Here is a 17,548-nt window from a genome sequence, read left to right as displayed (position 1 = left end):
GCGTTGCTACGGTTAGGCAAGATACGCAGGTTCGAATCCTGCCTCGTGATCAAATTTTTCTATTCTTTCAAAATTTCTTATTTTTGTCCTTGTGAAAATTGTAATAGGAATAAAACGCCTTTTTATTACACTTTATTAGATTCACCTGTATGTAAGTTTGTAGGTTTGTAAGTAACTGATCTATTTAGTCTAAGTTTTGACCCACTTTAAACGGACACATTGAATTAAAATTTTGTATAAATCTAAATTGCTTACAATAAAACGGTTAAAGAGTTTATCCTATTAATTATTATCCTGATTGGGATCGCCATGATTAAATCATTTCTTTTCATACGTCTACTCTGTAGGAGCAAATGTTTATACTACGAGTATCAATATACGATTTTCAAGTGTTTTATATAGCTTTATTTTATTTATTAATTGGTCTTATACAGAATTGAAACAAATACAACTTTGTTATTTTATCTATTAGTGCGAAATTAGTACAACTATAGCAAATAAATCAATGTATGAAATCCTTAATCATGCAGGCTATAAGAAAATATTTTTTCATTTACAACGTAATAGCTACGATTTTGAAGGCAATTGCGATGAACAAAACTATAAGCTTGCCAAATAGCGATGAAATGATATGGACTTGGCTTAGAAAGGTCTATTAGCCGCATTGCTATTGAAGTAAAACCATTGAATATTCAATATAAGTATACCTACTTAGATATTCCATGCAATTATGTATAAATGTAACGATATAAATCATAGCAGAATAGTCATTATTCCCAATCTACTTTACGTATGTATAAACTATCGTAGGTATATTGAAATCGTTCGTAGGAAAAATATCGTAGGTATATGGAAGAGCAGTCGAAAATGCTCTTCATGTCTATAAAAATCGATAGTTAAAAGCAAAGCAATACGCCTGTCTGCAAGAACACGCGGTTTCACGAAAAATTAGATCATGTGAGATGAGATGTAGTCGTCCTTAGGCTAAAGTACAAACGTGAAATCTAATTTATTACTAATATGATCCACCAATAATTTCCATTGAATCATGTTAACAATGTTGAAAAAAATGTATTGTCTAATTGTAATCTAGTTTATTTGTTGCGCAATTAAAATTTGACCTCCTATCGCATAAAAAGTAAAAATATTGTTCTCAGAAGAAAACCATAAAATATTCGTTATCTCGGGAGCAGTAAACTCGAATTTTTGTCGTTAGACTATTAAGATAAATAAGAGCATGAGCATGTTTATCTTCAAAAAAATATTAGGGATGTAAAAATCCGTAATTGCTGTTTACGTGACCAGCTTATCGGAATAGCAAGTACATCCGGCTGTACAAACATTTCGTGATTATAGTGTATAAATTTACTTTCATTGAATGATTCCAAAACAACTTTATTTGCACAAATTATTACATTTGTAAATAAAGCCGCTCCATGTCTCCGCCTGGGTTTACCGGAAAGGAACAATAGTAAAACATAGCTTAGTTCAGAGAGCAATAATGTACCTTTCTGCTGATGAAAGACACTTTTTACGAGTTAAATCGGCACAAACAAATAATAATTTATTTTACTCTTTATAATATTAAGTAGTATAAAAAATCGAAAGTAAATGACATGGATGTGTATACCGACATTCTGAAAGTTCCTTTCAATTCGTATTATATTGTTTGCTAATAAGGATAAATGTTCCCAAAACCTAGGAAGTTTTCAATATGACTGAGGCATTTCTTATTTTGGATTGTACACTCAACAGCTCTGTGGGTTTTCAATTAATTGACTTGATTATTATTACGCTCGATAGGAAATTGTTGTCGTTTTTAGATTTTTTTGCGGCCATGGAAACGTCGCTGACCTTTTTTGTAGAATAGGATTATTCCGATTCAAACGCACGTCCCATGAAAAACATTTCAGGACTTGTGCTTTGTTGATTTCCTATTACATGCTTTTTCGATACCTATAGATCTCCTATATTATTTACAGAATTCGGAAATTTCAATTGACATTAAACGAGTAGGACATTCATTGTAAGAGAAAAAAAATTATGATGACCGATCAACCTGGTATTGTTAGAAATTCTTACTAATTAGTATGCAAGATTCCTGTATGGTTAATATAAGTATTAAATTGTCAAGAACTATGTGCATATTAATATGTTAACAGGAAACAAAAGCAACTGTCGATCATGGGATGCCATCGAGTTAAGTAGGTTCAATCATAGGAAGCGTTTGATACAACAGCCCTCATAGATAAATTGAACAATAAGTTAATAGCCAATAGATGAGTACAGAAATGCATTTGAACCCCTCAATTCACACTTGGAAGTGGAATACATATATCATCTATAGGCTCCTATAATGTGATGAAGAAAGTGTTCTACATTACAGAATTTTCGTTTATTTATAAATCAGTTAATAGTGTACTGAACTTAGAGTTATGTCTTTGGTGAAAATAATACGGTCCTCAATATTTAATAAATAAACGAATACAATGTTTAAACATATATGTTTGTATACACCATCCTACTTACATAATATATTAACAGGTACCTAACCGGTCCTTATTAGACTAGTTTTCTAATAACATCACTGCAAAACGGTGGTTAGTCTCAGCAGAAACTCTTCCTGCTCCTAACTATAAATCAGGTTTATACATAATAGCTAAGGCGGTAGTATAAGTAAAGTTGACCTAAATTACCTTCTAGACCTAAACGGGAATTGCCGTTGTAAGCAACTCAGTAAAATAGAAGCAAGTTGCAATGCTTCTATTTTGTATATTTGTACAAAATAAAATAAAAATATTCTGTTTTGATTGCAAACTTTAACATCCCCATTTCCTAAAATATTTCTCATTATTTAAAATTAGGTGCTATTGTTTCCGATTGCAATAAAACCGGGGTCTTTTATGTGTAAAAACGGTCAGTGTTATACGAGTATACCTATGTTTATGTCTTTGAGATAATTCACTTATTTGACTTTTAAATTTGAAATAAAATAAAAAGTAATTTCCAGAATTTTGACCTCCGTTCTGTCGTGTAATTTTATATCAGTTTTCTTAGTTAATACTTATGGAGATTCCTTATTGTCCATTCTCCACTTTCCAAAACTCCTTACAATCAACGAAGTTTTGTTACCATTAAAAATGTTAGGTACATACGAGTCAAGTTAAATTATGTGTATGGCATTTAGCTTCAATATACTCACATTCTAAGCCCATCCTGTTCGTAAGGTGATCGAATCCAAGCACAGTACCATCGGGCCGACGGCAGTTCTTCAGAAGTACGAGAAAATCATCACAAATGTTGTTCAATTGCGGAATGAACCCCTGTATAGTCTGTGGACTCGTTAGCTCGGAAGTCAGATGGCGGCGTAAGTGATGCCATTTCTCCCCTTGCCTGCAAATTATTACCGTTTCACTTATCGCTACAAAGTAAGACCCTTGTGAACTATAATTGTAAAATATAGGTCCCTCTTAGGTTCAATGTACAACAGAAACTGTATTTTTTTATAAACTGACTGTATATGAGAAATATTTATCTAGAGTCAATAGAATCATTATATTTTATTGAAGAGATCTATTCTGTTGCTCAAGCAATAAAATAAAAAAGTTCTTCGCCAAGACTAGTTTATAAATACTGATGAACTATAAAAATATTTAGGTATAATTCTCCAAAACTTGTTGTTATTACACGTGGAGTCATAAATCCAATAGATTCGTTCCATTATAGTAAGATATTTATTACACTTAATTGAAATATACGTTAAATTGGTACGAAATAAATGGTCTATAAACAAAACTTTATAATTAACATCATATATAAAGCCTTATGTATATTCATGCACAGCGGTCTTGCGAGCAATTTTTTTAGAACAACTTAATTATATATGAATTATATCTGCATAAATTTGTTAAAACATTATATTTTATGGCAGCAATTACTGGCGGTTTTATAAAAAGCTGAATAAGTTAAAAATAAAAGAAAAATAAACTACCATCTGGAGTAAGCAACTACTTATGATGTCCCTAGACATCAATAATCTCAATTCTGTTTAATGTAAGAAAACCAATTTCTGTACTTAGAACTAATGTTGTTAACTAATTGTTAAAACACCTCAAATTCGTAAATTGACCGCTCTGTTATTTTCCAGGGTCATCACAAATCATAATTAAAACTTTAGATTGTCTTAGAATATGAGCGCATGACAGGAAATGTTTATTCTTCTGCCAAAAAACTACCGACTGGACCCTACTACGTCGTTGGGGCTACGTGACCAGAATACTTAAAGCCAAATCATTATTTTATTACTTCCAGTGTGCAAAAATATTTCACATGTTTAGAATACGTTTTATTTTAATAAGGTATCATATGTGTTTATTCTTATTTTGCCTTATACGACTTAAACGCTATACTAAACAATTTAAAATATAAGCAGGACAAGTAAAGTAAGTAATAACACAGATAATATAATAATACCTTAGGTTTTAGTAGTATTTTTGAAAATAAGGATATCTATACTTAGCAATACTTATATCCAACACATTATTTTCGTAAGTATAAAAAAACATGAAGAAATACAAGAACCAAAAGCATTTTCAATTTAAAGGAAAATACCAGTATTATCTATTGACTACACTCAAAATCTGATAAGTGACAAAAAGCATGTCAATTTATTTAACGGCATTCAAGCTTGCATCCGCACATAAATTTGTTTCTTACAAGCACAAGTGACAAGATTCATGACACATTTCTTATGTAATTCAAAGTCTAACAGCCTTCCCCTATCACGAAAGTGCCAAAAATTTCTATATACACCGAAATTTGAATACTCTACCTTTCTTTTTATTTAAGTTAAGTAGATTGGGATACCTATTGTATGAGATATTAATGTATGAAAATAATAAAATGATGGAACTTGTTAAATTGAAATGAAAGTTTGATAAGATTTATTTACAAATAATATTTAAATTACATAAAAAAGGTGACGCATACCGCTGGCAGAAATATATCAAGCCTATATGTATATAGTATAATATATACATTTTATGTATATGTGATTTAAAATTTAGATATAGACCATACTAAAAGTAAATTGTTATTCTCTAATGGACTGCTATCTAGCCAAGGTATCATAGGTGCTAAATGCTAATGCATGTGAATAAACAGAAAGGCTATTTCCTTGAAATTATATATAATGTCAAACTTTCAAAATACATTTCAAGTGTGAAAGTATGAAAGTTATATTACATCTTGCATATAGATATAAATATATAAAAAGGATTGTACTTCACCCGCTATAATTAACTCAAGATGCTTAAGTCTTAGTCTTATAGAGTCTCAATATTTAAAAACATTTGTTTCTTCTGTAGTATTTGTCACTAAATTCCTCCTAAACGATTGGATTGATGTGAAAATTTTTGTGTGGTTTGAGGTAGATTCGAAATGGTTTATTTTACAATTTAAACGCGAGCAAAGCCGGGGGCAAAAACTAGTAGATATTCAATGAATTTAATGAGTTAAATTTCTATGAAGTAAGTATTATATCGATACAACAAGATACAGAAAGGAAAACAAGAATCCAATAAGAAACAAGATATTCACTCACTCATTCACCAATCCAGTGGACGCGTATCTGTCAGGTCGACTTTTTCTATACACTTGCACGATTTCCGTAGGGGGTCGGTAAGGCCTCTTTGCCGGTGTGCGTAGTACTGCCTCCAATGCCCCCCTCTCCGCTATGGACACTAGAGGAGCTCCCCCTGGCATCACCTCCACGAACACCAACCCGTAACGCCTGAACATATCTGCGTGCAAATATCTCGTTGTGGTAGCTAGGGGTTTTCAACCCCAAATATTAGAATAACACTGCGGTTATCTTAATACTAAAAAATATTTTTCATCTAAGAACGGTAAGTGATCATTTTATGAGCACGATTATATTCGTAAGCAGTATGGTCATATGCAAGTTCAAAAATCACAGTATGCATAATAAAATAAAAGAATTTAGATTCGTTTTTTGCCATACAGGTCATTGCTAACAAGGTGCATGAAACGATAAAAACAATTATCATATCAATTAGCACGGATCGTTCAAACAACATATCCCGCCCAAATGAATTTAAAAAATTAATTACTATAGAATAACTTGCAATATGAAACTTGGTTCAAAAGCTTTTGAGGTACTTTTATTTGAAATTTTACTACACAAAAACGTTACTTTGAATTATGTAATGTTAATCAGCTAATGTTAATGATTTATTGTAGTTTCAAATGGTTTATACTATTTTTAAATTTTAAGAAATTAGGGGATTCTTTACCTTAAAAAAACATTAAAAACATGACATTAATAACTCACCTTCATAGGCCTCGTGGAGTTTGTTCAACTTATATCGACTCCAAAATAACCAACGGGTGCCAATTATCGGTAGTGCTGGAGGACCGGGAAGTCGTATGGGCAGCTTCATATCTGGCGGCCTCACTATCATCGCCGTGGCTGCCATGACCACCGCCAACACCGCTAATATGAATGTTGGTACCCCTGACCAATCAACCAACGGCCTTGGTGAACCCTGCAACAAAAACGTTTTTTCATTCATTTAATGTTTAGTATGAATAACATATTTTGTGACAAACTTGTATTAACAGTGAAGACTAAAGATGATACTTTTTTCTTTCTTTATTCAACCAAGAAAGTTTACCCGAAAAGCAAAAGGTTTGATTGGGGTCAAAACAAAAAAAGAAGTAGGGAAAATGACTCCGTAATGATGTTTACCTGACAGCTTATATATTAATTTTAACCATCAACAAAATGTGACCTCTAAATCAATACACGAATGTTTACGATAATATTAAATGAGCGAACACTGCGGTTAATTCGCGTCCATAGATCTATCGATTCTTATCATTTCATGAATGAACCCGAAGTACAAGTTCAAGAATTTATTTGTTTTTTTATTGCTCACGGCCACAGCACCGAATGTGGACGTGTCCGAGTGTTTGGTATCGCGGTCGTCGACCCGAGGGCCGAGTTTTGCTGATCTTGACGTTGACGCAGCGCTCTTGACATTGGTTTACGTAATAACTTACGTAACGTTATGCGGTGGTCGGCCTCCACTGCAATCATAGTTGTGCAACTTCGTCCAACTGCAAGGCCGCTCTCAGATCTCGCAAAAATTACGTGCCGTCGATTCGAGGCAAGGCGTCTTACAGTAAGGTTTTGCTACACAATAACGCTTGCAACACTTATTTAGGTTTAACTTTATTTCACTTTCTTTAGCCTCAAATTTAGTAATAATATTTTGGTGGCATACATCTGCACATGAATATATTTCATGTTGTATATTGGTTATAATCAATTAATTATTATCAATTATGAAAAATACAATAAAATGAGTAATAAACGTCTTTGGAATAAGCTTAAATGATTTCGAAGAGCTTTCGGTTTATTCTTTTTCAAACTTTAAAGACACAAAGAGATAACATAAGATGCAGGGAAAGAATATAAAATATTGTATTAAAAACGGTACTTTATTGCTATTACGGGATCAAGATCGTCATATATTTTGTATCTGCATTAACGGGATTCCAATTTGAATACCTGTACGGAGTCGATGACTCCGTTATGACATAACGAACTTTTTATTGATCGAGCAAACAATTTAAAAATGGCCGCTGTTCTGTTAACTCAATAGAATTAATTACTAATCTACCTTTACACGCGCACATTGAAGGTTCTGGTTGTATATTTATTTAGAGGAAATGCGCCTGGAAACTGTTAAAAATGAAATATTTAAAAAACTACCGCTGTCCTATCGAAGTAATCACGCTCGATAAGAACGAGAGTAGATGCCGTCTGAACAGCCTAAGTCATATTTTGAGGTTTGCATCTTGCCTATTTCGTCTTCCGCTATTTGATCAATTATAAGATATTTTATAAATTGAATCTAGAGAAGAAAGTTATATAATATGCCATGTGTTTTTTTTTTTGTTTCATTTGTCATTAAACATAATATAGTCATAATGAGTTCTTTTCTCGCGATACTTTATTTCAATAAAATCAAAAATACTCAAAATTTCTTGTAAATCCAGGGATAGGGATTATAGAAAAAATACAATTTAAACAATATCTAATAATAGGCTCCGCCCGGACATCAAGATTCCTGTTTCATCCCAAGAGAGCATTTAATCGGGATAAAAAGTATCCTATCAGCCATGTCAGCTCATACCTTGTCTTTATACCAGATATCATCAAAATCCGTTGAGTAGTATCATTTTATTGTAAATAAGTTATCAGTTACACATTGTCTGGTTTTAAAATTTTTAATTTAAAGATAGATATTTTATTGTATATATGTTCCTTGAAGTTTATTCACGTTACATAAATTTGTGGTGTTTCGATTGTGTACATAGGTCCTAAACTATAAAGTCTTTGTGTGCATATATTTAAATACGTATTAAGGTTATTTAAAAATATGAAATGGCACTTACTTCTATAGCCATTAAGTGTAGGATTAAAAAATGTTTATATCTAATCTTGCTTGACAAAGGCTTCATCGACAAAGGTCAGTATGTTTTTAAATATCAATTTTAGTCCTTTGTATATTATTTTAGTTGAGTTATTTAAATTAATTAACGTTATAAGATTAATCATAAAACCACTTTTTAGCTACTCTTGTTATCAATATTTATTAAAAATTAAAAAAAAAATGTGTATATAATACAGAAAATAAAAGAGGTTTTATATATTTTATATATTCTAAAACATAAATTTGCAATTACATAATTGGATTTATATGCTTATTTTACACTTAAAATATAGAAAAATCTATTTTAATATGTTTAAAAAGCTTTTAAATATAATTTAATTATAATATATTTTAATTCCTTTTTCTCATTTTCATAGACAACTATATTTTTTTTTAAATGAGGAGAAATATAAAACAATTTTGAACTTACTATGTTCCATTTATAATGTACTAGCTTTTGCTCGTGGCTTCGCCCGCGTTAATTCAGAGTAGTTGAATAGATCAAAATCCGCAACTTGGTTTTAAAGATTTAGGCATACAAAGGGCCATAGGGACAGAGAAAGCGACTTCGTTTTATACTATGTTGTGAATACTGCTAGGTTTTACTCCAAAAAAAAAAAAGCTAGGTTTTAGTCTTATAATGACACTTATGAAACAAAACAAATAAACAAAAACAATTAAAACAAGCCTTCCGATTGTAAGTAAGTTATAAAACAGAATTTGATCTTTTGTAAACTATACTAAAATGATGTAGATAAAATATATATTAAAGTTTACCAGATAACATTAATAGTTTTATTGGTATGTTTATTTCTAATCGAAATAAATTTTCTTTCTTGCATTAATTTTAGGTGTTTATGCCTTAGAATAAAAAATTTCACCTAATCTCAAAAAATACTCAATATAACTTACTTTATATCAAAATTATTACTCACAAGTTATTCACAATTATAAATTAATTTATAAAACCCTCCATTATTCTTCATAATAACAAATTTTATACCTCATCATTAATAAAGTAGGAATGGCACCATAAATATCTATTGAATATGTATCAATGACATTATTCAACAAAAATTTGTAATCCGTACGAGAGTATAGATTAAAAATATTCCTGCAATAAGGATCGCCTGCGAAAAAACGGGATACAAGATTATATTGCAATCTTCAAAGCAGATATTAACTAGATCGGATCAAGGCGTATAAGTCTTCCTTATAACTTAATGCTAGTGTAAAGATACAAAATAAGCCCTGACTTATAAAATTAATAATAAAATTACAAAAATCGAATTAGTTTAACCAACCGTTATAACCCAAGTGTTTGTTTGAAACACTTAGTAAGTGATAGAGTACTGCGTAGGATGATTTAGTACATAAAGCAATTAATTTTATCATGATATTCAAAAGATTAAAAAATCAAGTCAAGATGTGTTTTATCTTTATCACCATATTATTTATTGAGAACAGCAAGCTTATCATTTACTAGCGTCCCACTACGACTACGACCCTGGTGCATATATAGCCTATATACTATTCATGAACCGCATATAAGTACATGTCCAACCGACAAAGAACATTTAAAAACGGTCCACTACTTTCTGAGATTAGCGCGTAATAAAAATTAAATTAAGAAGTATCATAAGTTTAGCAATTACACATTTAAACGTTGATTAAAAGTAACTTAATCCTAGCATTCGTAGTGGACAAGTGAACTTATTTATCAAGATACTAAAATTTTACACAAAAAATTCCAATCACAGCTCTGCACTCTGTTACACGTAGGCCTTCGTCTGCAGTCTAGCAATAAACAACCGTTTTTTTCGTCTGGAGATTCGATTTGGCTATGATTTATAAAATTGATTCCTTTGTGAACGCTGACCCTGAATGGAGCCAGTTTCAATAATCCTTGGCGCTTGCAACCATTTCTTTTGTTGTATCAATAAAATTATTAAGAAAACATTTTATTTTGCCTTTATATCCGCATGTTATTGATATATCAGAAGTTCGACAAGTTATTAATATTTTATTAAGTTCTCAAACTATTAGTCTTTGGAAGACTTTTGAGTCTATGATAGTAAACTTTTATGAAATCATTGTATTACTTGAATTACTTGATACTAAATTAGTAACAAAAAAAAAAAGTTTTAAACCTAACCTAACCCAACTCAAGATGCTTCTACGTAGTTATTTTCTTCGTAGGTCTATTTTAAAATCTCGTTTTACAATCCATTATCGTTTTTATTCAACCGTTGCTTCGATTTAACTTCAATTAATAAGAGGACCGACCACTTAAAACAGTACACTAATATTATATAAAGCTTAGGAATTACTAGGTAACTACTTTCGAAATGGTAACCAGCAAACATTGTGAAATATTTAATCACATGAAATAATTTATATGTACAGTTCAATAACATCAACGCACGTAATTGTATCATAAAAATCAAATACTACGATATATTTCAAGGTTTCGCGAACCCCGATAAGGCAAAATAAAAATGTTGCAACCACAGGCGCACCGTTTAACGGTTGAGTAAGTAAATAGATAAGATACCAATATTAAATAAATAGAAACGTCTAGTCCTTGCCCTTGTAACAATAATATTACAAGTCATTAAAACCAATGTTCCTATAACACTGTTAAACTTGAGAGTCTTCTTGAATAAGAATTTTAATAGAAATACTGATTATTTTACGATTTAAATATCGTTTCGTACAAATAAAGCTTCGAACAAATATATTATCTAGAAAGTTTGCGACACCATCTATAGAATTTATTGAACAAAAAATTTTAATATTAGTGCTTTGTAGTTAAAAGTCAGTAAGACCCTTACTCTTCCTTTTTTATTTAATAATCGTTTTATATCATCCTCGTGTGTGTGAGTGAGAAATTCACAATATTTTCTAAAATTCATGTAGCATTTCTCACTCTGCTACGGTGCCGCTACGAAAATGTTTTAATTGAAGAATCGTCAATTGTGGAAGCGTAATCACATTTCTATGTACACAAATCTATTTATTTTATGTACATAAGTGTAACAAATATTTTTATTTCAATTTCTTTATCCCTAAAGTAACTCCGCCTGTCCGTTTTTTGTTCATGCCCAATCCACTGAAGTGATTTAGATGAAATTTAGTACAAAGATTGTTTGGGTCCCTAGAAAAACAAAGGGGAGTCCTAATCATAAAATAGCATGCACCTAGTGTTTGTATATAATATGTAATATAATAATAATCTCATACCAAACATACTGTTTCGGAGTACCTCTTTAGGTACATACCTAAAAATACCTACGTATAAACACGTCTACAGGCAGTTTTAGCGAGTCTGTGAGAGTTCCCCTAATTGTAATCCCCTTTCCCCAAAAGTTAGGGCTGTGAAGGTCAGATCACAATCGAAAAACAAGTATCCTAACATTTCAAGGTCAAATGGAACCCCACCTTCGAGAGCCCTAAGCGTTTTTATTTACACAGACAAAAATAAACATTCACGCACACTTTTATAACCAGATTTTTACCCATATAGGGTGTGTCTAACATAAGACGGATTAAATCATTCCAATTAATTTCTAAAATATGTACAAGATTTTCAGTATAAATGTAATATTAAAATAAGTGTTCATCAAACGATATGATGAGTATAGAATGTATCTTATTGAGACTTATCCGATTGTTGATTAAAAATAAGTAGGTATCCGTTAAAATTTTCCGCAAATAAATCTGTTTTATTTATAAAACAAATACAATTTCCTGTATTGATACAAATATTTATTTACTTGTCATATCTGTTATAGCAAGTAAAGTAACTAGTAAGATATTTGTTTTTATAAGGTTTTAGTAATCTGAAAACGGAATTGCATGGTCTATTCATATCTACCATTTCATAACGACGCAAATAGAAGCGGCAACTGTACAAGTTAGATGACAAGTCCCAATAAAAACCACGCTATATCTAAAAAAGTTATGCAACATTTTAGGGTTAGCGCCACGTGGAGCATATTTTTTTAAATTATCATCATACACCGTCGTTTATCGAAATGTTATTCGTTTAATAAAGACATCTCGGTCAAAAACCTCGTAAAAATTCTGTGAGGCTTGTTGATAAAACACAAAGTATAATCCAGAACCAAAAAGGTTCTTACTTCCAATGTAAATTCTGTTCTGCATTCCAAACGACGAGTCTAAAATAAGGCGAATTAAAAAGAAAGCATTTCGTTTTGAACGATCCTTGATATATTTTTTCTTAAAAAAGAGATCAGTTTTTATGCCTTCATTAAATTATTGAACAGTTTTTTTACTTTAAAAGTTTTCACTATACAAATAATCTATATATTTATTAAAGATGACGATGGCTTCTATTTGAACAAATGCCGTATCTTGCACTTAAACATTAAATGTGAGATATAAATATTGATAAATACAAAAAATTATTTTTATCAATATTAGTGTTTGATTACTGTTAATATTTACAGTGTGTAAATTTTTATATGATGTATTTGCTACAAATTTTATAACTGGCGTTTTTATAAGCTTACTTACGACAACATAAATAGATAATTGAAACAGCAATAACCTCACGATAGGCCATAGTAAAGACGAATGCACTGACGAACCCCTTTTACGTACAGATATGATAATGCCAGCTAAGCCTTGTCGTGACTCGTCACAGACCAATGAAAGGCGTGGCATCATCATCATCCATGTTCCCACTGCAGGAACAGGGGCCTCCTATGATGGTTCAGGCCACCATGCAGGCCAAGTGCGGAGAGATAGGTGTCACATGTCGTCAAACTTCTTGGACATGCCGGTTTCCTCGCGATCTTTTCCTTCATCGTCTTCAGCAGTGTTAATGTTATCCACATGACATAAATTGAAAAATTAATATATCTCCTTCACACTTACCTGCTCACCTGGTCTCGAACTTGACTTATCGACTTTAAATCCGAGGTTAGCACTGCGCCACCATAATACAGTACCGTTGTAAAGCGTTAAAGAATGAAGCACTCAATTGACAGCAATTCCAGACATACGTAAAATACTTACAAACCAACCATTACACATATTGCACAATTAGGCGATACCCAAACAAACTATTCCGCGTTGATAACTTGTGAGTAACGTATATTTTAAAGTATCTCTCTTATCATTGCTGTCTGCTTATTTTGTACGACTACTATTCGGTCAATTAACATTCTTGTTTTAGGAGATATGCTAAATATAGAGCAGTTTCAGTAAAAGACATTTAAGTGATAATAGCCAATAACAAGGTAGTGATTACTGAAGTGGTATGATACTTGCTCTTCCGTCTTTATCGAGGCCAGTTCACGAAGTTCAACAACGACATAATTGATTGCAATACATTTGAGCTGAGTTGCAGTGACCGTTAAGTAATTTTAACTAATGCACAAAACTTTTTGGAACTTGTAGTAAGCAAGTAATGTAGTAACTTGTATTGTAACTTTTGTTAATACAACAGAATTTAAGTTTTATATGCGACATAAACCACGCCCTTATAATAGAATAACTACATTATTTTAATTTTCTTTTATTATTGAAATACACGAAAACCATTCCCATTTTATGTTTTCTAGAACTTTAAGATAAAGCTCGTTCGATAAAAAAAATATTTTAAAAGTGGTTGAATGTTTTTGCGAGCGCCGCGCCATGGACAAGCTCTCGTCTCGGGGCGACTTTTTGCTCGCGACAATCCTTATATCGTTCGCGGTTATATGTAGCTTCCCCAGTCGTCGTTTTGCGTCCCGAAGGCCGCCCGGTCGGCCAGCCACAGATATGTGTCACTATAACACTACGCATACGTCTGCTTCCCTTTGTATAACCTTCAGACACGACGCGGACGCGCCATTGAAATAAAATGACGCTCTAATTTATTTCGCAGTGTAAATATGCGTCGGCTCTCAGCTTATATAATTTACAATAAGTTGTACAAATTTACTGCCGACTCACAATTACTACATATAATGTAACGTAACGTGAATATAATCGATTATTCGCTATGTGCAAATTGTGATATGGAATGTTGATAAAATACTGTTAGTAAATGTAGATGTTGTAAATAGAAAATAAAATTAGCCAAGTAACATCGTGTTGTTTAAAGATAATTGATGAAACAGATCTTTTTTAATGTTAGATAGTAGATGGAAAGTTTATAATCAAAAATATTACATTACTAAAACGGCATTAAGTTTTAAGCTTAATTACATGCTACTTCAATTAAGATTAAAAATGTCGGAAGGTAATAAAATCAAAATAAACAAAAACCATATGACTCGGGCGGATGAGACACTAACAAAATTGCATAAATTAACGTCCATATCGATTTATATATGTAGAGTAACATAGGGTTAGTGAATTTCATGATTAAATCTGATATAGCTTGAGTATAATTATGTTAATGTATTTAAATATTTCAATACACTGGTAACGTGTAAATAACAAAGTTTGCATGTCCTTGATGTAGGTTCAAGGTTAGCGGTAGGCGCGTAGACACCACAAAATTTGTACCATGAAGGTTTACGACCGGTTCGGCAATCAATTATTATCATACAAATGGGGTTATATTAGCGAAAGAACCAGTAACATTGAAACCTAGAGCTATAAACAAATAACGTTTTGATTAAATGTTACGTGTTCGCTTCATTATAACTGTTTATAGCATTTATGTTTTTGAACAACTTTTGGTACAGGAGTTTGAAAAGACTACGTTTAACAAAGATCATATCCCAAAAGAATACACGAACAATGTTTTCGAGATTTTATATTTTACGACGTTTTTGTTATAATTTTGGGTTAATTAAGTTAATAAACAATGCGATACTACAGATACGGTAGTATAATTTTATTATATCCGCAAACTAATGTACGTAATACCAATCGTAAACTTATTTCACTCTTAGCTTTTGAGTTCTATAATATTTAATGGTCACCTTTATAATAAAACTTTTCGCATTATCATTCAAGCACATAAATGTTTGAATTATATATATGGCATGTTTCATACATATTCCTAAATAATATATCTATTTTATTTATCCTATCCTATCCTATTAATCCTATCCCTATTACAGCAATTAATTTTTAATCACCCACTTTTCCATTTCTGTATTGGTGTTTTAAATCGTACACATAAACGTTATTGACGCATTATGAGTTTTTTTTAATACCTAGCTTGAAATACCTACTTTAATGCGTGAAATCCTATCAATGGTATTTAATTACGATATTGAATTACAATGACTTGTTTGAATATTTGTTGATGTCGTGACTTAAAAACCCACATTTTAATTAAGGCTATATTTTTTACAATTTTCGTTTATTCTGCGAAACCTCCCTGAAGTGGACCTTCGTCACACCTGGCCAATTTGTGACGGCCGAATGGGTGGTTAATTTGACAGTTTAAGCCTCTCTAACATCTGTCCAAAGCGGACCTCTGAATTTTATTCACATTGTTAAATTCGCATTTTTATTTACTATCCATAATTTTAGCTCATTATCTCAAATTCATTTGATTTCGCAAAAATATATGTAACGAAATCATCAATAATGATATGATTACAGGACCTGAATAAGTAATTTACTTTGAAATAATGTGTCATGTCTGAATATTAGGAATAAATAACTAAATCGAGAGTTTGTAAATAACACAGAAAAGGTAGAACTAATTTAATATATTATTACAATACCTATCAACAACATACTCATAGGCTCATATCTTCAAATTGATGGAATAGTATACTAATTTCTATTTCTATTCGAGTATAATTAATTACTATTCTATACTACATGACTCCTTAGAAAGATCAGGTTAGACTTTAAAAATGTCTATGAAAAATTTCAAGTAACTGTATTTAATATATGGTATAACTATTATACATCTCTTTTAGAACAAACAAATTTTGCACATGCTCTTAAAAACAGGAGCTTCATATATCAACTAAGTTTAATATTAAAGATCAAATGAAGTAAACGTTGCGTGTTTGTTAAACATTAATTTCTAATTAGATGCAATGTGAAATAATACACTTTCCTGGCATAAAAACTATGTAACCACTGAACTTGAGCCCTAAAGTTTAAAACGAGTTGATAGACGTTGCAATTGTATACTCTTATCTTAATTATGTAAAGTGTAAATAGAGACTTGTTTACTGAGAATATTTTCATTTTTGCAAGGAATATATTTATTATTTATATGTTTTTGATAATGCATTGTTTTCTTCAGGAAATATGGATTTGTTATTATATGTAGGTATTGGTTATTATTTTAAGTTTATAGTTTTATGGTATGGTATACATTTATTACATTCCTTGCCTACCAGATTGACAAGAAGAAATTACTTTTTAGCAATAAGTCTTTTTTGTATGTTTGATTGTTTTCTCTGTTTTGTTTAATGTACAGAATTTAATAATTTCGCTACTAGTAGTTGTATATGTTATCGTTGGATGGCTTAATTGAATAATTAGATTTAATAAATACATTATACTTATTTACTCTCTAGATTTAGCTAGATATGTACACAACATACGCGTTAATCAACATATTACACCTACCCATTGCCTACGACAAGAAACTAACCTCCAATAAGAAACAAGTTAGTCCTGAATTATGATGAAACGTTCATTACTTTATGCTTCGTTAAATTAACTCTGCTATTACATTGTATGAAAGACATCTACTATAAATAATTATGAATCTGACTCCCAAATATCACTTAAAAGAACTTTCAATTACCTACGTGAAACAGTTCAAGATTATCATTTTATGTAAATGGTATACTACCAAAATGTTTATAAATAATTATTTGGTTAAATAGCTCTAATCTAATCTAATAATATTATGAATCAAATGGTACTAAAAATGCTGTAAAGCAATATTTCATATCCACTCAATGAAATTATCTGGCACCGTAAATACTCTGTTTAGGCGTGAAAATATTGATTTCGCAAATATAGAATAATTTAGTATACACAAACAAGCTGTTATTTGAGACGGGCTCATTTCGCTGAGTAAT

The 17,548-nt window shown here is 31.1% G+C and overlaps 1 protein-coding gene across 2 annotated transcripts in view; it reads right to left on the bottom strand.

Annotated features, from left to right (window-relative positions):
- Positions 1-17,548, bottom strand: part of LOC119828929 (ecdysone 20-monooxygenase) — a 28,800-nt gene that overhangs the window by 7,993 nt on the left and 3,259 nt on the right. The window contains exons 2-4 of one of the 2 annotated variants that reach the window (XM_038351246.1): positions 6,353-6,566; positions 5,603-5,801; positions 3,203-3,393 (exon numbers count right to left, since the gene is read on the bottom strand). In XM_038351246.1, the coding sequence (XP_038207174.1) occupies positions 3,203-3,393; positions 5,603-5,801; positions 6,353-6,566 (604 nt within the window). Of the gene's footprint in view, positions 1-3,202; positions 3,394-5,602; positions 5,802-6,352; positions 6,567-17,548 lie in introns of those variants that run through there. The other variant, XM_038351247.1, reaches the window with a different exon arrangement.

Source organism: Zerene cesonia, chromosome 9, assembly GCF_012273895.1.
Source record: "Zerene cesonia ecotype Mississippi chromosome 9, Zerene_cesonia_1.1, whole genome shotgun sequence".
Classification (NCBI taxonomy): domain Eukaryota; kingdom Metazoa; phylum Arthropoda; class Insecta; order Lepidoptera; family Pieridae; genus Zerene; species Zerene cesonia.
The sequence above is the reverse complement of the archived record's forward strand: the minus strand, read 5'-3'. Positions and strand labels throughout refer to the sequence as shown.